The 22,213-nt window shown below is 38.8% G+C and overlaps 3 protein-coding genes across 5 annotated transcripts; 2 read left to right on the forward strand and 1 right to left on the reverse strand.

Moving 5' to 3' along the window:
* Nucleotides 1-65: 65 nt before the first annotated feature.
* LOC140928221 (uncharacterized) lies at nt 66-1,720 on the forward strand. Of its 2 annotated transcripts, none has more exons than XM_073377941.1 (2): nt 66-253; nt 358-1,720. In XM_073377941.1, the coding sequence occupies exon 2, from the start codon at nt 373-375 to the stop codon at nt 1,603-1,605; it is 1,233 nt and encodes a 410-aa protein (XP_073234042.1). In that variant the 5' UTR covers nt 66-253; nt 358-372; the 3' UTR covers nt 1,606-1,720. The 2 variants fall into 2 exon arrangements, with proteins under 2 accessions (XP_073234042.1, XP_073234043.1); XM_073377942.1 differs by having other exon boundaries at nt 66-248.
* Nucleotides 1,721-3,450: 1,730 nt separating this feature from the next.
* On the reverse strand, nt 3,451-13,891 carry LOC140928222 (ubiquinone biosynthesis protein COQ9-B, mitochondrial-like). 2 transcript variants are annotated; one of them, XM_073377943.1, is made up of 9 exons: nt 13,812-13,891; nt 13,503-13,572; nt 12,185-12,532; nt 9,955-10,039; nt 9,096-9,200; nt 8,086-8,137; nt 5,985-6,088; nt 5,473-5,526; nt 3,451-4,570 (listed from the first exon to the last, which is right to left on the reverse strand). In XM_073377943.1, the coding sequence occupies exons 1-9, from the start codon at nt 13,876-13,878 to the stop codon at nt 4,532-4,534; spliced, it is 924 nt and encodes a 307-aa protein (XP_073234044.1). In that variant the 5' UTR covers nt 13,879-13,891; the 3' UTR covers nt 3,451-4,531. The 2 variants fall into 2 exon arrangements, with proteins under 2 accessions (XP_073234044.1, XP_073234045.1); XM_073377944.1 differs by lacking the exon at nt 8,086-8,137.
* A 2,155-nt stretch (nt 13,892-16,046) lies between these two features.
* Nucleotides 16,047-22,181, forward strand: LOC140928223 (uncharacterized). The gene is made up of 5 exons (XM_073377945.1): nt 16,047-16,234; nt 16,735-16,931; nt 20,116-20,239; nt 21,158-21,535; nt 21,827-22,181. Exons 1-5 carry the CDS (start codon nt 16,118-16,120, stop codon nt 22,106-22,108), a joined length of 1,098 nt encoding a protein of 365 aa, XP_073234046.1. The 5' UTR covers nt 16,047-16,117; the 3' UTR covers nt 22,109-22,181.
* The last annotated feature ends 32 nt before the right edge of the window (nt 22,182-22,213 follow it).

Below are 22,213 nucleotides of genomic sequence, written 5' to 3' on the forward strand. Positions count from 1 at the left end.
TGTCTTGTAACTAAGATACATTGCGGGCGATGATATGTAAATTCCATAACTAATTCATAAAAATTTATATTTTGATTTGTGAGGAAAACGGAGGCCGGCAGGCTTCTTTTCAGAACTCTACTTGGTCGTGTTTTTCGTCCGTAAACCATCTTCTGATTTCTTATGGAAGAAAGTAGTCTGAGATATTTTGACCAACTTATAGTGACCAAAACAGGGCACGCTTCTTTGTGTCTTTAACGGGATCGGAAGTAAGGTTACAACCCACCTTTCATCGTAACATTATCATTGATTATTCTTACACCATTGTTTACGTTTCTTTTGTTAACTTTGTTTCTATGTCGCGTTTTTGTTCTCCAGGTATTAAATTCTAATATGGAAGAAGACGAAATAGGGGAAGAAGAACCGATATACGACGTGATCAACGACTCGAACGAAAAAAAATTGAAGACGACCGTAACAGGTGCAGCTGCGAGAAGAGGAACTTTTAATCGCGCTCGAGCCTGGTCGACAGAATCTACGGGAGACAGAAGCAAACTCCTCATCAGACTTCGAGAAAAATTTAATCTCAAGCCTTCTGAAGAGTTACCGCGCAATGAATCGTTGTCTCCTACGACGAGCGCAGGTTTTGCTAACTCGAAAACAGTGGCGGACAAAAGACGGGCACTACGAGCTGTGAACCCCAAAACGAGGAGATCACCTTCGTGGTATGAAGCAAGTGTCAGCGAGGTGGAATCGAAGCGTTCTCGTTCGAAATCTTTGTCTTCTGGGTTTTTTAGAAGACTTAGGGACAGTAAAAGAGAGGATATTTTACCAAATAGTGACAGGTGTAAACAAGAAAGCAGCTGTTGGTTTCCAGAGGAACTTGGAGATCCCCACGGGGGATTACAAAACGGCGCATTACTACCCGGTCAAGAGACAAGTGATCCGCACCCCATGCCCACCCGTCAACGGCCCACAGGAAGCGAAAAACTAAAGAAGCGTGCTCAGTCTATAAGTTTTCCTCTTGATCGAGACTCGCTCAGTGGGAAAGAAGTAACTTTTCAGGAAAAGACAGCTCAACAGTGCCGTAATGAGCTGCCGTCACTCTCAGAAGACTTGGAGAGACTGTCACATCTCAGCTGGTATTGGGGTCCTCTGAGCCGATATGAGGCCGAGAAAATACTTGAAGGGAAGTCTAATGGCACCTTCCTTGTTCGTGATAGCTTTCACGAGTTCCACTTGTTCAGTGTAACCTTCAGATCTAAAGGAAGGACCTTACACACAAGAATTGCATATGATAAGGGGTGGTTTGGCTTTATGGGCCCAGGTGGTGTGGAGACAAAAACAAATTCTGTTGTTGATCTTATGGAAAAAACCATGAAAATCTCCCAAAGGAGAAACTTGACCCATACAACAGGAGGACTTATTGGTCCCTCTTATCCAATTCGGTTCTTGTTTCCCTTTTCAAGATTTGAGGAGGTTCCATCTCTTCAGCACCTGTGCAGGTTTGTGATTCGGCAGAATTCCAGGTGTGACAAACTGCACGAGCTGCCAATTCCTGCAAAGCTCATACGGTATTTACGGGTAGAGAACCATTATCTCCCAGAGGGGGAGACAGAGAACTAAATTTGTCCAATGAGTTCTCCAGGGAAGGGGGAGGGTTCTACCTATAGTTGTATGATGGCCAATACAGGGAGGCTCCACCCAAAAGGGGTTAGGGATTTCACTTGTTGAAGTATCTGAAAGGCAGGGGCGGATCTAGGGGGAGGGTGCAGGGGGTGTGCACCCCCCCCCCCTCAGATGACCTGCAGTTTTCTAATACAACTGGTATTCTGCAAAAAAAAAACTATGTGGTTTATTGGTGTTGAAGTAGAGCAAGAGATGAGTGCACCCCCTCCTAAAAAAAATCCTGGATCCGCCCCTGTGAAAGGGAAGAGAAATCTTTCATTTCCGTCGGTAAAAAGGCCCAAAAGGGCTAACAGATACATTTCAAGACTGTCATATAGTAGAGAAAACGTTCTAGTTTATTATTTCATCTATGGTCGACTCCTGATAATTAGAACCCTTAAGGGAAACAAAAAAGTTCAAGTTATTGAAATTTCGAGTTATCAAGGGTAAAATTATATAGAAAGTGTTCTGAAGGGAAATGAAAATTGCTTTGAGTTAGCAGGAGGTTTGAGTTACTGGGAGTCAACTGTAATAATAATTTAGTAATAATTATAATGATGATTATGATGGTCTTTTTTTACTTCAAAATGTTAATGAAGTACCAACTGTTATTTTAGTGTGACATCATCATTCAATCTATCGAAGTCTGCAATGGATGTGGTAACATATATATATACCCAGCCCTTCAATTAATTAGTATTAATAGTAATATTATATGTTATAGTAAAATGCAGAAATCAAGATTGATATTATTTCAATGTAGTGTTAGTCTAAGAACAATATGATATTTTATTTTATTACATAAACACCAATGAAATACCAGGATGATGATAAACATGATATCTTCACACAAGAAACGATCACAATATTGCTATGGCTACTTAATAAATCATGCCTTTTAAAACAAAAAAAAATTAAAGAGAAATGGTTTGGTATTTCATTGGTTTTTATGTAGAACATTACATGACTGCTTGGAGATAAAGAGATAATTGAGTGCAGCAAACGAGTAAAATATTTTTTCAACATGAGAAGAGAAATTTGGTATCTCAGTGTGGCCATGCAATATCCTCTATTTATTTACACAGCTACGAAAAACAGAGCTGTTATAAGTCATACATAGTTGACATTATTGAAATGCAGATTAAATAAGGAGAAACAATAATTATTATTTATTATTACGGAATTTGAAATTAAATTAATGATTAGATATGAAGGTTCTACTACGCTGGTAACATTTATAATAAAAAAAGGTGACTATTTAGCTCAATAATAGAGAGTTTAATATCTACTTAAAAGAAAAAATGTAGTATTTATTGTTACAGCTTCAATAAACTATACAATTCTGAGGAAAGTCATCATTTCAGTGCAAAACTATGTGTTATTTAAAGCCGGTATATAGAAAACAACACACACTAGGGACACCAGAAAAAAAGGGAAAATCTTTTTTCTCTCACACATACATTGCGTGATACACAGGCTTCTATTTATAATAACAGTACTATCATGGGATAACATGTTTATACCTAACATTTAAATTAAAGTTTTAAAATTAATGTAGTACACTGATTATAAGGATAATTGTGAAATATATAATAATTATATATTAATCATTTATTGTAACTTTAATAATCATTTATTGTAACTTTAATAATTAATGGTGATGTATAGAAAGAAGTTAATATTTTTAATAGTCCCATACATAACATTAAGCTTAAATGTTCTGATAGAGAAGGTTAATATTGAAATAAATTAAAAACCAGATATAAACATGTGTGTGCTTATTATCCTTTTTTGAATCCTAACTCCTTATCCTTGATATCACATTAATGTAAGAAGTGTGTCAAGTCCCCTATGAAAATGCACTGGCCAATAATTAATAAAAGTGGCATTTATAGTTTATTTTAATCTCTTTTCTGCCTCAATTAAACACTTACAATTCGACAAAAACAGGAGTTAGTGTTAGTCTGGAACTGAATCAAGAACAATTTAAGGAATAATTTTTAAAAATTGAGGAATTTTAAAACTTGATCGTGTTAAGTGGCCCAGTTGATCAAGATGGACTATGGATCAGATGCTCAAGACATCAAACCTCAGTAGAAAGAGAATGAATTCTTCTTTCTTGCATGGTGAAAAAAACAGAACTAAAGAGAGAAATACATGTAAGTAGAATCCCTTTTTTTTATGAGGCCAGCGGAGTTTTAAAAGAAACACAGCAAATTAAAAATTACCTGGATTAAAAAAAAGATTACAAAAGTCATTTTAACTTGTCCCACATACCGTACATACAACATACTTCAATGGTGCAGGGAGATAAATTAGAGCCAAAATTATAGTATTAGTTTCACCTTTATTAGCAATGACAAAAGAGAATGGAATCTTCAGTTATTAATACCAATTTAACAAATGTATGATAATACATGGGCAAGAAATTTAAACAGGAGTTACACTTTTATATGCATACTTGTATAATGTTACCGGTATTTCTAATGATAATCAGTTTTAATATACTGCCACCCTATCTGAGCTTTTGCTTTCTCTCTCTCTCTCTTTTTTTTTTTTTGCATGAAATAAAACTACCAAAATAATCCAAACCAAGAATTAGCCTGAGGACAAACAGATTCAGAAATTAGTCTTACCCCTATGTCTACAGGTTCCAACTCTTGACCAGGATTGTGAATGACTACTCACAACCTTGGCCAGACTCTTATGAATAGGACAACTATATATGCATGACATCTACAAACTAAGGTGACTGTGCCAGATGCGGTTTTTTTGACAGGTCATGTTCAAATAAATTGTTCTATTCACAAACAGTCTTATCTTTAACCATTACTTGCACTGGTAGCAACAATAATGTTTATACTGTACAATTTGGAGTCAGTCTCTATCTGTTTCTACTGTTTAGTCCACTCATATTCCGCACCTGAAATAAAGCATTAAGTACCAATATGAGTCACTGATTGGAAACTACTAAACACCTGGGCCCAGTTGTTCGAAAGGTCGATAAAGCTATCCAATTGATTTCCCTAATACATGACGCACTTATCCACTGTATAGCGATTTATCTGGCCTCAGTTGTTCAAAAGGTGGATAACACTATCCATTGCATAAATCTCTATCCACTGGATAGCGCAATTGGTTTTCCTAATCCTTATCCACTGGATAGTGATTTATCCAGTGGTTAGTGCTATCCGTCTTTTGAACAACCGGGGCCTGGTGCATGGCACTATCCAACGTTTGAACAACCGGGCCCTGTAAGACACCAACTCGCATTCTGTTCTCTGTGTGCAGTCCTATAAAAAGAAGACTGGGGATGGCCGGGCCAGACCTGTAAGTGCACAACCAGCAAAACACCCAAAACTCTGAGCCAACACCTCCCATATTTCCAAGCCTATCTAGGACCTGTGTCAGAGATTGGAAAAACCAGGAAAATTAATTTGTATAAATTAAGACAAGATTCAAAATTTGTGTACTCTTCATGAGCTTCCTTAAAATATTGAAACCCAATAGTTAACAGTTATATGTTTGTGTAACCCATGAGACTCTAGATGTTATGACAACTCCAGCTTCTGGCATGCTTAAAGCCATAATTTGTGTTTTGAAATCAAACAGAGAATCCAGCTTCACTTAAGACTCTCCCACTGAAAATGTGTACATCAAAAAATGGACAAACACAGTACATGTTTGTCGCCCATTATAGAAAAAATATGGGTTCACTGAAACTGTAGAAAGCAAGATTTGTAGGCTATGGCTGACCAGGTCCATGTGACCATGCAATTCTGGTTGTAATAATATTATTTGTAGCCTTAAAAACATCACACTTACTGTAGTAAAGGCCGCTGACAATAGCTCTGTCGCATCTGATCCAGCTTTTTCCAACTAGAAAAGACAACCAAAACCACAAAATAAACTATCATATACTAGAAAATGAGTGGTAAATACATGTAGCATGTGCACAGGCTCTCCATTTGGATATCATGAAATGAAGAACGAAACTTAACTATTATAATGCAAAATCCAGTGGCCCTTTTTTTTGGGTCTCCAAGGTGACGCTACAAAAAATTATCTGGTTCAACAAAGCACCCATTTTAGATCACTAAAAGCAAGAATTCAAATTTCTTTGCCTGTTCTTTGTTTGCTCTTTGTACATGACAAAACAACTAACCCTAACCCTAACCCTAACTATGTAATTATGATCACGAAAGTCAAGTGGATTTTCACCTGGACATACCTACCAACTGATAAGCATGACTGTATATTGCACCTGCACAACTAGATCATAGTTGCCAATAATTATGAAAGTCGAGCATTTATCCATGGAAGTACAAGATACTTACTGTTTCTTTGGCACTGATAAGCATACCAATGTCAGACATTCTTCTATCCAGAAAATTCCATGTTTCCTCAAAATCAGGAGATCTGTCACTGACCATGTACAATTCTGAAATTTAAAAGAGAATTAATTTTAAATACTCGATCTGTATGTTGATCATGGGTCAATTTTATCCTTGGTTTAAATTTTGTTTTCCTTTGCTTCAGGCTCATTATTGTTGGTTTTCACATGACATCACCAAAATTCAAACTAAGGAATTATCGGTTCTTCTGAGCTTCTACTTTAATTTCCTGAGGTATTACAGCAGCTAAACACCCTAATTTATACAACTGTTCAGTTTGAACAAGTGTTTCGTTTTGCAATTGAGGATGCTTGAATTTCCAGGCTTTTGCATGACACGGCAATTAGCTGCCGGCCAGGGAAGTTCTTATGTAGGTTAAAAACATTGCCAGTTTTTTGAGATTGTGCTATCTAAACATTCATTGTCTCAAAATATATTTTACTTTAATCTTTACGAGTTCCTCAGGCAATGAATCCACGCATTTGTGGGGAAACTCAAATACAGATTTTTCTGTTGGTTTCTGGCAGCCATATTTCTGCCCCTCACAGGGACTCCAACATGGCATCTCCAGAAAAAGCTCTAAAAATTTGGGTGAAACATTTTCCAAATATCTCGCATATGAAATATTGCACAGACCTAATTTTTGGCAAGGCTTTTTGTTTATTTATCTTCTTTTAATTCCCAGATTCTGAACTTTCTGTATTGAATGGTTTGCATTTTTATTTTTTGAGAAAACAGAGAATTCATTACCATACATGTACATCCACAAACATGTCCGCAAAATTAATCATGGGTACAACAAAAGGGCTGTCCAACAGCCCTGGGCTACTTGATTGACTTGTCACTCTATACTAGCATAATTTAATTATTTTGAGTTATATTCATAAAGCCAGCACAACTGCCGTTACAAAGTAAAATAATCTTAGTGAAAGGGGGGTTGGTAGGCCTACATGACTGCTCCAGACGTGTAACTTCAGCAACAGCTTGCCTGAAGAGTAACAACTTCTTAAATTTTCATCCCACCATGAAATAAAAATTGAACCAAGGTTAAAATTGAACCAGAGCATGTACACCTAAATAACTAAGTATAACAATTATTTCACTATCATTATGCATCTATCAATGTAAATCCCGTGGGGGGGGAGTACGGGCAAGGGGAGGGGATTTGATGCCTGGGACTATCCCCGCTGTCTGGCTTTTGATCGTGTGAAGCGACCCCGGGGTCGGGACATTTGACTTTGACCGACAGAAGCCTGGTATCAATTCAGAAGCAGTTACCAAGTCCGTCCCTCGAGGCTTCCTGAAAGTCACGTTGTTGGAGAAAGGTATGAAGTTTTCATTTGTCTTTATCGCCATAATCCGATACTTTAAACTGTCATCTAAACAGATAATGTCTATTTTATCTTCAAGTTCCCATCTGATTGTAAAACTCGATTGAAATCGAATTCCACCATGAAAGTCAGAGGATTTTTTATGGGTCACTGATCCGACCTGTTCCGGATGTTGAGCAGATGTTATAAAGCATTTTACGTTTTATTAATATTATATAGCACGGTCAATCTTCCTGGAGTGATTTTGTTGTTCAAGATAAGATATGCTAATGGAGAGAGAAAATACTTAATTACGGCGAGTAATTTAATGGAGCTTCCGTTAACCGTAAATAAAAGTAGTAACGACGTGTTTGAAATGTTCTTTTATTCGTTTTATATAGTATTATAGCATTGTTTGTTTAGATTTTTTCCCCTGGGGTAGGGGCTTTTTTGACACTTTTGATTGAACTTTCGTTTCCCACCCTGGGGAATTTGATCGAAAAATTTTAAAATCTGTCAAATCCCCACCCCTTGCCCGCACTCCCCCCCCCCCACGGGGTTTACATTGATAGGTGCATTATCACTCACAAATTACAGCTTCCCATGTAGTGTGCATAAATCAGATTCAAAAAAATGCTCCAGTTGCATTCTCAGCTGCCTTTGTACCTTTATAAGAGCTCCAAATTTACAAACACAGATTTGCCCAAGTGTACCAGTAGTTATCTTTAACCTACCTGTGGAACCGTAAAGAGCTGCTAACATTCCTCTCTTTGTGTACCAGTTTATCTGTGTATGATCAGAAGGTATTAGAGGAAACACTGTGATAAACATCACAAATTAAATTAATAATTTTCTTATAACAAAAGCTACCTTTCCTTAGAGTAAAAGTGACTCACTTGCTCTAACATCATTCAGTTTTTCAAAAAAGGATGCCCATCAAATAATCCTTATTTTGTTGATTCACAAAAATTATACTCCCTAGGAAAAACAAGACCCACTGGCACCCTACCCATCTCATTCCTGATATGTCCACACCAAATTCATGAATTCTCTGTGCATGCTTGTTGAGTTACAAACTAAGGTGATTCAAATGTTTGTTATATCTGTTATGTTACCAGAAATTATCTTTTCTAACATGTTGGCCATGGTCAAATGAATCTAATGGTATGAATAGAATATTAGAATTAAATAACATGATAGTATAATATCATCACCAGTATATTATGTCATTCAAATCATTTTCAAACGAATTTGATAGAACCAATTCAAATAAAATATCACTTTATTTTTCCCAAAAATAGAAATTCAAATTAATAGTTTTAATATTAAGGAATCAGTTTGTTTTCAGCAGTTCAATTTCAAACTTTGATCAGTATACTAGCCAATGATTATTGACTATGGACTCCTTTTAATAATCAAAATGTACAATGTACTATAAATACGTAATCTATTAATAACAATACTCAAGGCTGTGCTCAAAGAAAAATTGAGGGGAGCCCAATGTTCTAAGCATGTGAAATCCAAGGTGCCCAGTTTATGATTTCTTTTAGAAAAAAGTAAGATTTTCTAGTCACCCAGGAACAAAAGTTAGGTTCCATGGTGCACCAGGTGGGTTAGAGCACAGCCTTGACACTAATTAAGTGATTTAGTGACCCACCATCTCACAGTCAGTCACCAATAAGCTTATTCCCAACTAATTTATAAAGAGACCAATAATTTTATTAGAGAAAATTTTGGAACATACATCAGTTGATGTGTCCCCTGCATGGTACCATATTTCATCCACCATGTATGCAACATTCTTTGCAGCATCAGGAGCATTGTGTGGTAGTAACATCAAACCCATGGCCTTAAAAAAAAACATGACATTGAAATGTGATTATTTTTCAATTCTGTCACTTGTGTTTCCAAGCCAACTGCACATTTTCTACATATTAATTGATTGATTGATTGATTGATTGATTGGTTGATTATTTGATTGATTGATTGATTGATTGATTGATTGATTGATTGATTGATTGATTGATTGATTGATTGATTGATTGATTAATTGATTGATTGATTGATTGATTGACTCAAGAGACTGACTCTTATCAGGGCTCAAAATAAGTCTTGTCCAGTTGTCAGAAACAAGCAGACTTTCTTGTTGGGCAGTCAACTTTTAAAGCTTACTTGCCCAATAGGCAAGGGTCCAGGTAAATCATCCACTAACAAAATCATTACCTTTAAAGATGGCCAAGAAGTGGTCCCAGACAAGAAAAATGTGAGAGCTGCTTGCCTAAAGGACAAGCTGGAATTCACATTTTTTTTTAGCCCTGCTTATGACACACAGACTAATAAACAACTGACTGACTGAATGGCAGACTAAATGACTGACAGAATACAATGTAAATGGAAGACTGACTAACAGGCTGTCTGCTGACTGTTAGAGATATTGACTGGCTGCTGGCAGACTGAATGTCTGACAGACTGACTGACTGACTGACTGACAGGCTAACTGACTACCTACAGGTACATACTGACTGACTTGCTAGTATTAATCTACCAGCTTCCTATTTACAGTGTATTTTGTTGTTGTTATTTGGTGATAAGTTTCAGTATACCTGAGGCCACTGGCCAATATAAGGGATGAGCATCCTTAGCCGCACTTCCACAGCATCACGGATTATCACCCGGGAGCTTTTACGCCTAAAGAAAATTATATAAACTTTATTAGCCTCTACAATCAAAATAATAAACCTGTAAAAAAACTTAAACAATTAACAATAATATTTTATTGTTAACTGTTAATAATTAGTGACAATATTTTATTCAATCTGCATAATTTTTACATCATACTTAGCCTCATTCAATGAGGTCATAGTGATAAAAAATTTGGTGATTAGCCAGTGCTTCTGTGATGACTAAACAGCGATTTTTGTCAGTCATTGGAGCATCTGGAGAACCCTAGAATTTGATATAATCAGCAGCCGCTGCAATCATGACTAACAGATTCAATTTTCAAGTCATCAGTTAATAATAATAATAATAATAGTAATAATAATAATAATAATAAAATCTATATATATTGTAGCACCTAGCTATCCACTCCTGCTCAAGACACTTTACACAACATTCCAAACAATTAAGTGAAATTTTTAACATTCCAAACCATTATTAAATAAAAAATTAATAATAAACGATTGTAAATTAATAATGGTAATTGAACTGAGTGGAGTGCAATTTGATGATATGATGCGATATAGAACAAAAATGATGCGATTTAAAACAGAAATGATGCAATTTAGAACATTTATTACATCCACTTTGAAATCACTGGCTATCTGTGCAACCTGATTGGCTCTCAGCGATGTGATTTATTCCTAAATCGTATCAGTTTTTGCTCTAAATCGCATCTGTTCCAAATTGCGTCATTCATGCTCTAAATAGCATCATTTCTGTTTTAAATCCAACCATTTTTTTTCTATATCGCATCATTTATGTTTGGAACACAAAATGAGATGTAAAAGCCTTTTTGTTTCCGCTTTTTAACAAACCGGCTACTTGATCAATAAAATATTAGTAGTGACTAAGTTCTGCGATTTCAAAATGGAAGTAATAAAGTGGTAATTGAACTTCGTGTCGTGCAATTTTGGTCTGAAATCATACTTGTGATTTCAAATCGAACTCGCGCTGCACGCTCGTTCGATTTTGAAATCACGCGTATGATTTCAGACCAAATTGCACTTCACTCAGTTCAATTACCATTATAAATGACACGATTTGGAACAGATGCGATTTAGAGCAAAAAATGGTGCGATTTAGGAATAAATCACACCGCTGAGAGCCAATCAGATTGCACGGATAGCCAGTGATTTCAAAGTGGATGTAATAAAGATAAAAATTCTCATGCTACCAATGAAAAAGACAAGTCTTGAGGTGAGATTTAAAAGTACTTAAATTTTCACATGAACAGATGTTGTCTGTAAACTGTTCCACAGGTCAGGAGTAGCAACATAGAATCTATGGGGTACCCTTGATCTACAAACGGTGACAAAATTGTTGACATTCTAAAATGGGGTAACTTTGGAGAACAAAACAATCCACCCCCCTTCCCCCTCCCCTCTATTCAAAGCTGAGGTGTTTTTTGCAAACAGCAGCACATCATTGCATGGAAGAATGGGGAAGGGAAGGGTTTATATTTGTCTTCTTTCAGTTAGCAAAACGTTAGAAAGGCCCTTTAGGGCTAAGTATCTTAACCAGTTTTGTCACAAATTGTAGCTTCACTGTACGTCATGTAAGAGCCCTTCTTTTGAAAGTAGCAACATTGATAAAGGTCTACTATTACTAATTTTTAAACTTGATTGTAACATGCAACATATAATGTGCTCACTCTCCTAGATAAATCACAAATAAAATTTAATTTTTAGCTTTTCTCTGCTTTAGTTTGGAATTAAGCCCATTCTCCCCTCAAATTTAAAACTTTTTATGATCAAAGTAAGGTTTCAGTGACTTTTTTGCACATGTTTCATCACTCAAAAGAGTATCTTGTCAAAAAAGCAAATTTTGACAGTCTGTACTTCACGTAAAGCTTTGTCTAATGTCCTGAGACACAGCCATGTTAAAAGTTGTGGACTGGATCCAATTGTGTTCATGGGGTGGGGGTAGGGGGGAGAGGAGAGGGCGTGGTTGATGTTGGAAGGAACCTAATGCAAAAGAGACAGTCTCCAGAATTTAAACCTTAAAGGGTTGGCATCTCTACCATTATTTTATAAGCCAACTTTTAAACAATCTTCTTTTATAAGATAATCATGTGTTTTTGTTATAGTGCTATAATTAGCAGGTTAAACTCACACTGGACTTGTAGTACTATCCTCTTCAGACTCCTTGCCAACTCTAGATTGTGATACAAGGTAATCAGCCAGTCTAACGTTGCAGTCTTCTGTAAAATGCAGGACCAAATCACCAGCACCACGTGGGAACATCCCTTCTGCCATTGCGGAAAGTCCCACTGACTGGGCACCAGCTTCAATGGCCTCTGAACTCCAACCTAACTCAGGAACATGTTCCAGTGCAGCACTGAGTATATTTTTTCTCATTTCAGCATCTTGTTCTTCTGCACTGTAGAATGCATGATCATCACCAAAGTAATTATGTTCATGTTTTTCACCTGAAGATGCCTCCGCACCAGATTCCTGAGGACTAGGAATATAGTGTAACATGCTTAATATTAGGACGGAATCCACCAGGCAATTGAGTAATTTCAATTTTCAGAGGACAAAAACCTTGTACCAGAATAATTTAAACAATATTGCATTCTTTTCTACATTTTTCAATGGTTTTACTTATAGATATAATTAGTTATCTGTAATAAAAACACAAAAGACTATTTCTCATGGGAGCCCGAGAAAAAAATGTCAAGTTTAACAAGAATTATGAAAACACAGGTAAAATTCTGAAAATTTCACGTGTAAGATGTTCATTAAACTGACCGCACTCTGGTTTAAAGGATTGTGAAGTACACGCTGTGGACTGCGACAAACGGCTTGGCAAGCCTTGCTTTCTCTCATGATGAAACAAAATTTGCACTTTCGAAACAAAACCCCTCATTTAACAGGCGTGTAGAACAGCTAACAAAATTCCCTGTTCATTCTGCGCTTTTTTAAAAAGTAAAAAACAAACAAGCACAAATGTCTTGTAATTCTTCCACTGAAATGTATTCAAGTGTCTCCTTTAAAAATGATCTTGAATGAAACGGTCTTGCAGACACCTTCAGTAACCCTGACTTTTGCCTTTAGAAATTTTTAGTCGCTGTTGTATGCGTTTGAAAAATGTTGTGAATTGTGTGTTAAGTTTAAGCAAGAGGTTTCAAATTACACGTGACATATGCATGTTAGCACTTCGCGTCTCGAACCTTGATTCGTTCGAGCTTCTAGATGCAAGAATCGAGTCTTGAGATTTAAGTCGAGACTGTCAACTTACTTTTGAGCGGTACTGTTCTCCACTTAATGAAGGGACTATTTCACTCGGTTTTTTTTTCATTGCCCTCTCTTACTAACACCCACCGTTTACTCGAGGAACAGTACTTAATTGAGAAAAATTTATTAACAGTAAGAGTGCACCTCTATTAGCATCAAGGACATCGACTCTTAACTTGCACACTAACCCCTACCCTGGATCGGTCTTGTCTTGCTCATCTGAGAAGCACTGAGATGACTGCTGTATCCATCTGTTGGACACTCCTGTGATCACAATAGAGTTAGTTAGATCTTAGTATCTCCCAGGTTAGCTTTGAAATACACCCTGCCCAATCATTGTCCAGTGTTCAGTTTTACCACCCGACCGTCCAAAATCATGCGACAAGATCTAGAAGTTGCAAATGAGCTTATCACAGTTTAGCGATAGCATTTTAACAATGGCTTTCCTATCTGCTTTTGCAAGAAGGGAGTTAAGTTTACTGGGCTCAAGTTTTAATACTCACCAAATATTCCTCGCCGAACAAATCCGACCTGTCTTTGAAACACCGTTCGCATGAACAGGGCCGCCATATTTGTTTCAGCTCGGTCAAGACTGGGAACCAGTGTAGAACCTCTTCCCACAATCCTTTGCGCTGCAAGTAGTATATTTGCCTTTTGGAACACGTGATCAAAAGTTTATCATCATTCCTACGATCTTAGAGTTTAGTTAGTTGGTTGGGGCAAGAAGGAGACAGGGCTAAGCATAAATAGATTGTGCTCGGCAACTTTTGAGCAACTTTTAGCGTTTTGAGCAACTCTTTGTAGTACCAGCAACCTAGGGCAACTTTTGCCTTCATTGGCAACTTTTGAGCAACAAATTGATATAAAACCGATCCAAACCATAAAAGGTCGTTTCATTTCGAAGGATTTTATTAAAACTGGTTTTATCAAAACTGATTTTATTAAAATTAAGTTGTTACTTATTCAACCAAGTTCAGCATCCGCTGAGAGAGTCTTCAGTCTTCTGAATAATGCATTTAATGATCAACAAGCCGCAGGGCATGATCGCACGTGATTACAAGCTACACCTCAGACAAACACGCCAGTAGAGTTGATACAACACATATACGAAACAATGGTAGTAATTCACAAAATGAAGTTTCAATTATCATTTTTATTTCGCCCGTCCCTAGGCTGCGAACGCAGCCGTATTTCCGGTTGTCGCTACTCTCCACGGTACTCCACCCCAAAAGTTTTTCTCGGTGTGTGATTAAAGGGCAAAAACGCGTTGGCTTACGCAGGCTAGCCCATCCCGTCAATTTATGGTGTTCAGTTTATTTTCCACGATATTTTCCGGGAGACATTGATTTCGCAACTTAACGGTAAGCCAAAAGATACATATTGTTATTTATGCTCTTCTAGCTTTTATAGATAACAATACTCCTTGTACAACGAAGATGTATACCTGTTGTAATGTATACCTGTTGTATACCTGTTTAGCCTCCCTCGCAGACCTTCTTAAACTGGAAGCCGTCTTCTTGGGAAGGCAACCTCGTCCCCAGGGCCCTTTTCCATGGCCATGGAAAAGCGTCCTGTGGACGAGACTGTTGAGTAGTTGGTGAGCCCGGGGGGTCGGGGAGGGGGTTACTCGACCAATATTTGGGTAGAGGTGCATGAGCCGCTTAGGGTTTGAAACCCTGCCCCTGTTTAGGACAAAAAATTCCTAAAATACATACCCTGTTTCGAACAAAACCCTCAATTTTATTACCCTGTTGAGGACAGACTTGTTTAGGACAGAGAGGACGAAAACTAAACCCTGCCCAGCGGTACATCCTCGCATAGGTCATATAAGGGAATATAAGGGAGTACCCACCCCACATCCCCCCCCCCCCTCACCCGCGGGTTGGCGAGGCTTCAAAAATTGATCCCAAAATCTTAAATGAAGACTCGAGGGGAATAAGGCCTGGGTCAAAGGCCGTGCTTGGGAAGTATGATTGATTCGCAATATCTCTTGCTAGGATTCCTAGAACATGATGAAATTATATGTATCCTCTGCCTTAACGTTATTTATGGTCATGTGATGTGTCGGGTTTTAAATAATGGCAATGGGCGAATTTTTGTATTTGATATATACAAAAAACAATTAATAAAATTCAGTTCATGATCGTGAATGAAAATGCATGTCATTAAGAGTTTTCGATAGTTTTAGTGCATTTTTTTTTCGTGGACTTTTGCTAAGTCAGCTGGCGTTTTTTACTTTGCGAGGTTTTAAAAAGAAACATTTTCGACGAACCGGCTGCGTTTTTAGCAAAACATTTGAAGGAAAATATTTTGTTAGAAGCTACAGTCACGTGCCGGGTCTTTCATCAGACAAATGAGAAATGGGGTGGGGGGGGGGGGGTCGTGTGTCATGTACGTGTGTCAATATGTTACACCAATTATAGTCAAGATATTGATTGGTCTGGTCACAGGTTTTATTAAACACCGCACTGCCTGAAGTTGATGCAACATACAATCACGTGCCGGTTCTTTCATCAGATAAGAGATTTATCTTATCTACGTGTATCAATACGCTACGCCAATCATAGTCAAGATATTGATTGACCTCGTCACCGGTTTTAAACACCGCACCACCAGTAGATTTAATATTTGGGAAAAAAAGACCTACTCCTATTGGCTTTGAAGTCCAAACCACCAGCTGGGAAAATCGATGTTCAATGAACACGTCACTTTAACGATTCCTTAGTCAAAAACAAAAGAATCGTTTTTTTAACCTAGGCTGTAATTTGAAAGGCGCACGAAGCAGCTTTTGCAATTCGTTAATAGCAAAATGGCTTTCTTTATATGTAAAGTAGCTCTCATATTTTCAGTTCTAGCGGCAATTTCTTTGGCTTCTCATGAAGAGAAATATCGATTTGGAAGATCATATACCATAAACCCCGGAAAGGTACGTATGAAAAGTCTTCAAAGTGTTTATTACCAGAACATGAGGTCTAAAATGTAGTCTCTACTAAACTGCTTCTCAGAAAGCTCAATTGAAGGGCATTTGACTCTGAACAATAAAGAATGATCGGCTAACACTTAACCATTTACGTAAGTTTATTCGTAATTTAGATTGATTGAAACATTATTTTCTTTCAAATGCTTATTTTTGGGTCACGTGAGCAGACGGTGTTGTTCATTGAACCAAAAGGCCTCTCTACATGTATACAATTGAACCACCATGTGCGGTCGCCTCTCGTAAATGCTCCCTCCCAAGCGAACTCTAATCCAAACGCCAACAATTTTTTCTAGTTAAAACGTTAGTTGGAACGCATGGTAAACGGCCACCGGTCCTAGGCGACCGGTTAAGAGTCCTTTACATTAAAGTAAAGTTTATAAAGACAGTATGTTTTGTTAACTATGCAAAAAAGTTTCGAAATAAAATGAATGTTGATTGTATTTTAGGTTTTATTTTGTCCTTCGGCTCGAGCAGGACCCCCGGGCCCCCCCGGACCACCGGGACTTCCAGGAAGAGACGGTAGAGATGGTAGGGATTGTCCCCCGTGCAACTGTGCGGGAGGTTCACCAGCTACTCTTCCTCCTGCAGAGCCCCCCTGCGCCGGATCTCAGCCCTTTGCCCCTCAAGGGCCCCCAACTGGAGGGTAAGTTCATAATGATTCAAGCAATTCCACTCTGATGTAAAAGTGATTTTGTTCATGTCCAGCTTATTTTTCCCCGTTTGAAGTAGTGTTCTAGCGGCGTTGAAAGGCGACGTCACGGATGTTGATGCAACAACTTTGGGCGGATTTGTAAACCTTGTCCCAAGGCGCTTGGGGCCCATTTTATAAGGGAAAAGCTCGGGAACGAGGTTGTGGCTCGACTCTGAGAGTCTGATCGTGATTGGATGAAGAGAACATTCTAATTACCGTACATTTGATAACCTGGGAAAATAAAGTATTTCCCCTATTTTTCGGAGGGAAATTTTTCCGTTAAAATGAATAAGGGAATTTCATACAGGGAAATCGACAAAGGTTTATGAAATGCAGCTTGAATCTTTTCATTTGCCCTCGAACGTTTCTTAGTTCTTGACCGACTCCCATCTTCACTTCACAAATGCGCAAGCGTTGTCTAAAAATGTTCAAGTTCAAGCAAATTAAAACCGTAGACTTTCAAAAACGTCCGTCGACTTCGTCGCTCGCGGTCGGCCGATTCGCGGCCAAAAAAGGTTCGCTCCGCTCCGCTCATCAAGAGGTCGACGTGTAGCAAGTCTAGCAAAACCGGTGTTTTTCTCTAGTATCATAGTGGTCCATATATAAAATATAGTTGCATTCTATTCTTCTCCATACTGGACAAACAGCAAACCTTATATAACTGTGTCCCAGCTGAGTTTACTTCCTGATTATGGATATTCTGCTGTCATTGCAGAGAGAGCCCACACGTGCACTTAGCAGCAGCTACACGTGATCTTGCAGACGAAACGGAACAAAGTGGAAGTGGAAAAGGAGGCGCATAAATTGTCTTATAAAAATTGTGACAGGCATAAATTAACTTAGGACCACCAATCAAAAAGATTCTTTCGAATTAAGTTCTTAGTATAAAAGTGAGAAGTACAGTGAACTTTTAAGTTTGCTGTTTGTCCAGTGAGAGAAAAGGAAAACTCGACCCTTTTTAATAAATGCCATTTCTGATAAAAGGGGATAGGGTTTCCTTCACGACAGATTTGTAGAACGGCTGAGTCCTATATCTCCACTGGACAAACAAACAAACAAACAAAAATACTTTTATTTTTAGATTTTTTTATAATTTAGACATTTATATTATTTCACTGCTTCGCATCCTTCGAAAACAACATTTTAAGCAGTGAAAATAATTGTAGAAAGCTCTGAGGGGGACATTACTAGGCAAACTCGATCTAGAAACCTCTAGAACTACAATCGACTTCAGTAAATACTCAACACTGCGATCTTGTGACCATAGAAATATATGTTTTGTAGAGGAAGAAAAGTAGTGTTAGCCTAACTTTCAATTTCTCTCATAGAGGTCGCTTCTTATCCTCCTCGGTCGGGAGACCGAGGAACAGTAACATGAGACCTCGGACCCCTACACGGGAAGGGGGGGGGGTGGCTGGGGGGGAGGGCTACTTATCAGGGTTTCTTACTGGGAGGTTCCGCCTCAAGGTCCAACCCCTCACCCATTAACGTACCATTTTGGCAGAAAAAGTATCCCTTTTATATACCTTCCATTAGCCTGGGTAGCAGGCGCTTGGAAGTAGTGGGCACAAGAAAAAACGGGCGCGTGAGAAAGAGAAACAGTCACCCCTCACGTGTCTCCCTTGCGCGCGCCCGTTCTCTCTTTCGCCCACTACTTTCAAGCGCCTGCTACGCAGGCTAACCTTCCATTGAAATTTATGCCCCTTTCACATACAGTTGAACCTCTCCACAACGGCCAACTTGGGGACAGAAGAAAGTGGCCGTTGTAGAGAGGTTTAAACAAGAGTAGAGAGGTAGTAGTTGTAGAGAGGTTTAAACAAGAGTCAATGTATGGACTGTCCGCCATATTGAAAGTGGCCGTTGTGGAGAGGTAGCCGATAGTAGCCTGCGTAGCCAGTGAAGCGTTTCCTTGCGGTTTCGGTGCAAAGACTCAAAGACCGCGCAAAAAATGGCTCTCGTTCTATTTCTCGCGCGGCTAAAACCGAAAATCCCGTTCCTCGGTCTTTCTTTGCTCCGAAACCAAACGGGAACGCTTGTTACGCAGGCTAGGCCGTTAGTGGAGGCTCGACTGTATCTATAACAATCAGTCTTCCGGTCATTTTATGTGGCCTTTAACAATATTAATTAAATTGATGCAACCATAAGGTGCATCGGTTCGAAATATTCTAGCTAAGGGCCCTTTTAAATAACTAAATTACAAATTTCTTTACCCTGTCATATACTTCAGCTTAAGAAATCCTATACCATTTTATAAACCCAAAGCTTGAAAAAGGTTGTCCTTTCGGGCAGAGCCTCTCCGAGTAAGCATCACAGGGAGTTACCCACCCTCTCCCCCCCCCCGGTACCACGATGAGTATGAGCGAATATTGGTAGTGTTAATGTGCAGTATAAAATAAAGGTTCAACATAAAGTTTTGCGTCATTTTTTATTTAGAAGTAGGCTTAAACATGAAAAAAACATCATTTCAGTGATAATCTTTTGGTGAATATAATATCTCTGCAACCAAAGTTTTTACTTTGAGTGGGAATGATGACGATAAAGTCTTTCATTCGTATACAGATCTAGACAAAAAGAAGTCTTCGTGAGTAATTTTTCAGTTGAGCTAGATCGTGTATGTGTTCGCGCTCGCGAAATCAGATTGAAAATTAGATTGGTCCACACATAAATCTCTAGAATAGCTCAAGATAGAGATGAGAGGTGTCACAAAAACCTAAATTGGAGAAATTATGGGTTGGTTAGCATATCCTGAAAGACAAGATGAAAAATGTTCACTTGCTATATAGGCCTGGATCATAAAAGTTACAGATCCAAGCCAATTTTTGAAGGATTTGTATGGAGTCATCAAAGCAATAGGCTGATTTTTGGCAAGGGAACTTATTTTTGATCTTGTTCTTCCTGAATATGCCAACCAGTCCCATAATTTCAAAAATTTGAAGACGTCACACTTTCTTAATACTCTATTGAGACTGTGATTAACGAGTGTGTAAGCCGTTTGCCGCGTGCATTTGTAGTCTGAGTGAGTACACCACCGTAACATTTTAATTTTATCAACGTTACAATTTCAAACAGCTATGTTATCAGTCATTTCAATAATTATCAAATCCCAAATATCGTGATATTTCTGTACCTCACACAGACCCCCTCAAGGACTTGGTTCTGTTCACAATCCGGCAAAGTCCTGCGATGAAATTTTGTCCTCAGTTCCAGGTGCTGAGAGCGGTGTATTCTGGCTCCAGGCTGCTCGCGGACCACCTTTTCAGGTTAGTCAGCTTCCTGCTATCAGTAACCTGAGATCAGGCTCAATTTGCGTTTCGCTTTGAAAATAACATTCCGGCGGGCAAGACGAAACGAAACTTTTAGCGGTAGCCGTTAGAGAGAATGTATGAGAACCGCTAAAATTGGGCCTGATCCCAAGTTACGCTAGCAGAGGACTCTTTTCCTTTGTACTGTAAACTACCGCTTTTAATTATACAAGCTACCCCGATCGTAAGGAAAAGAGGCCTCTGCTGGCAGGAAAGGAAGAAAGTAAAGTTAGTTACCATCGCGGATTGACCTTAACTTAGCTTCGACCTTATCTCCATCCACTGAATTGCAAGACTGCTTTCAGGCCTTTTCAAATCTTAAGAGAAAAGTATTGGGAGGGAGGCCGATTGCCGTTATAGTGTTGGAAAAGAAAACCCTAGCTGGCGATCGGGGTGCCTAGCTGGCCTAGTGCCATGAGCTAACAACACGCGCACGCCATAGTAAACGGCAAGGAATGACGCAACAGGCGAGGCACATTTGCATTTTGCAGGCAACTGAAAAATAGAATAGTTTGCTTGAAGCAATAGAAAGTATTGCAGTTAATTTTTTATTTCAGGTCATTTTTAATTTTTCAGTTTGTTTCACATTCCTCAGCATACATTAAAATACCCCAAAACAATGTAAATTTAAAAATTAACTGAGATAAAAATTAACCTGAACATAGACATCAAAATAACGCTTCGGGAAAAGATATGGGATAGGATGACAAGATAAGAGTTTATTTTTCATCTGGGAGAAAATTTTTGTTCCGTCAAGTATGGTCTCATTCAGCGTTTCACCCTTTCTACCTTGTCTCCATCTGTTCCTTGCTCCAGTCAAAATTTATACGTAGAATTTCCGTTATAATAATTTGATTACCCGCTGCATTCCTGCAGACACACTGTGAAATGATCTCATGCCATGGAGAATCAGGAGGCTGGACCCTAGTCGCACGAGTTGAAGGCATGTCAGGTGACTTCTCACCCACAAGCCCTCTCTGGGCCAATGAGGATGTAGTGAGTCCTTGGGATGCCGCTGACCTCACTCGAACAACATCTATGAAAAATCCCGGATGGTTCTCAGTGTCGAATCAGGCGGTGCGCGTGTGCTATAGTGGTCCTCGAAGTAACTGTGCGACCTTTACGCACAATCGTGGACTGACACTCACTCAGTTCTTTGGAAGTCAGTTTGCAGTGGAGGTACAAGAGCATTATACTTTTGAGTCCTTGATGAAGAAGCTGGGGAAACATCTGGATCTGGGGCATTTGAAAACCGTAAGTATGTTATTTTTCATTACATCTTATTGCGGGCGACCAGAGGAGTCCGCAATACTAATCTTCAGATTGGTATTACGCATGCATGGCATGTATGTAGCCAGCATTCGCTTGGATTTCCTATCACCCGTAGTAATCGTCATCTCATCACGCATGTTTTGACTTTGTATCACATGAAACTTACGCAAAGCATAGCGTCGAGGCACCAACGATCGATCTCGTCCGCCTTTCTTCTACCTTTAATTATGAAGCTTGTCTGCTTCCTTAAACAATATGTCTTGAATCTCACAGGAATGGTGTGGCCTCAATCTTGGAAATCTCTGCAACTTAGTCGCAGACCCCAACAGGGAGCCTGGAACCCACATTTGTCGCATAGGGTGTATTGGCGATACCAGTCTCCCTCGGTCACCCAACGGATGTAACCCGGATGACTATGCCTTAGGTATTGGCGTGTCAAGCTGTAACTCTCCAGGAGGATGTCACGGTCAGGTGTCCAAAACAAGTAGCCTACACTATAGCATGTACTCACGCTATGGTGATTACCAGCAGACAGCTTTCATCTACGTCAAGTAAAATCCGTTTTTTACCGCTTACATGAGCAGAGACTCGATGCCGTTTGCTTTTTTATAAAGCATCTTAGTTAAGAGCCATATAGCCTGCGTAGCAAGCGTTTCCGTG

This window comes from Porites lutea, chromosome 2, assembly GCF_958299795.1.
Source record: "Porites lutea chromosome 2, jaPorLute2.1, whole genome shotgun sequence".
Lineage (NCBI taxonomy): Eukaryota > Metazoa > Cnidaria > Anthozoa > Scleractinia > Poritidae > Porites > Porites lutea.

What these genes read in the sequence shown, in the direction of transcription:
- LOC140928223 (XM_073377945.1), top strand. Translation starts at nt 16,118, where the DNA reads ATGGCTTTCTTTATATGTAAAGTAGCTCTCATATTTTCAGTTCTAGCG. An exon ending in ATACCATAAACCCCGGAAAG is followed by an intron (nt 16,235 to 16,734) that starts GTACGTATGAAA and finishes ATTGTATTTTAG; the next exon opens with GTTTTATTTTGTCCTTCGGC. An exon ending in CTCGCGGACCACCTTTTCAG is followed by an intron (nt 20,240 to 21,157) that starts GTTAGTCAGCTT and finishes GCATTCCTGCAG; the next exon opens with ACACACTGTGAAATGATCTC.
- LOC140928221 (XM_073377941.1), top strand. Translation starts at nt 373, where the DNA reads ATGGAAGAAGACGAAATAGGGGAAGAAGAACCGATATACGACGTGATC.
- LOC140928222 (XM_073377943.1), bottom strand. Translation starts at nt 13,878, where the DNA reads ATGGCGGCCCTGTTCATGCGAACGGTGTTTCAAAGACAGGTCGGATTT. An exon ending in ATATTGGCCAGTGGCCTCAG is followed by an intron (nt 9,201 to 9,954) that starts GTATACTGAAAC and finishes TTTTTTTTTAAG; the next exon opens with GCCATGGGTTTGATGTTACT. An exon ending in TGTCAGCGGCCTTTACTACA is followed by an intron (nt 4,571 to 5,472) that starts GTAAGTGTGATG and finishes GCTTTATTTCAG; the next exon opens with GTGCGGAATATGAGTGGACT.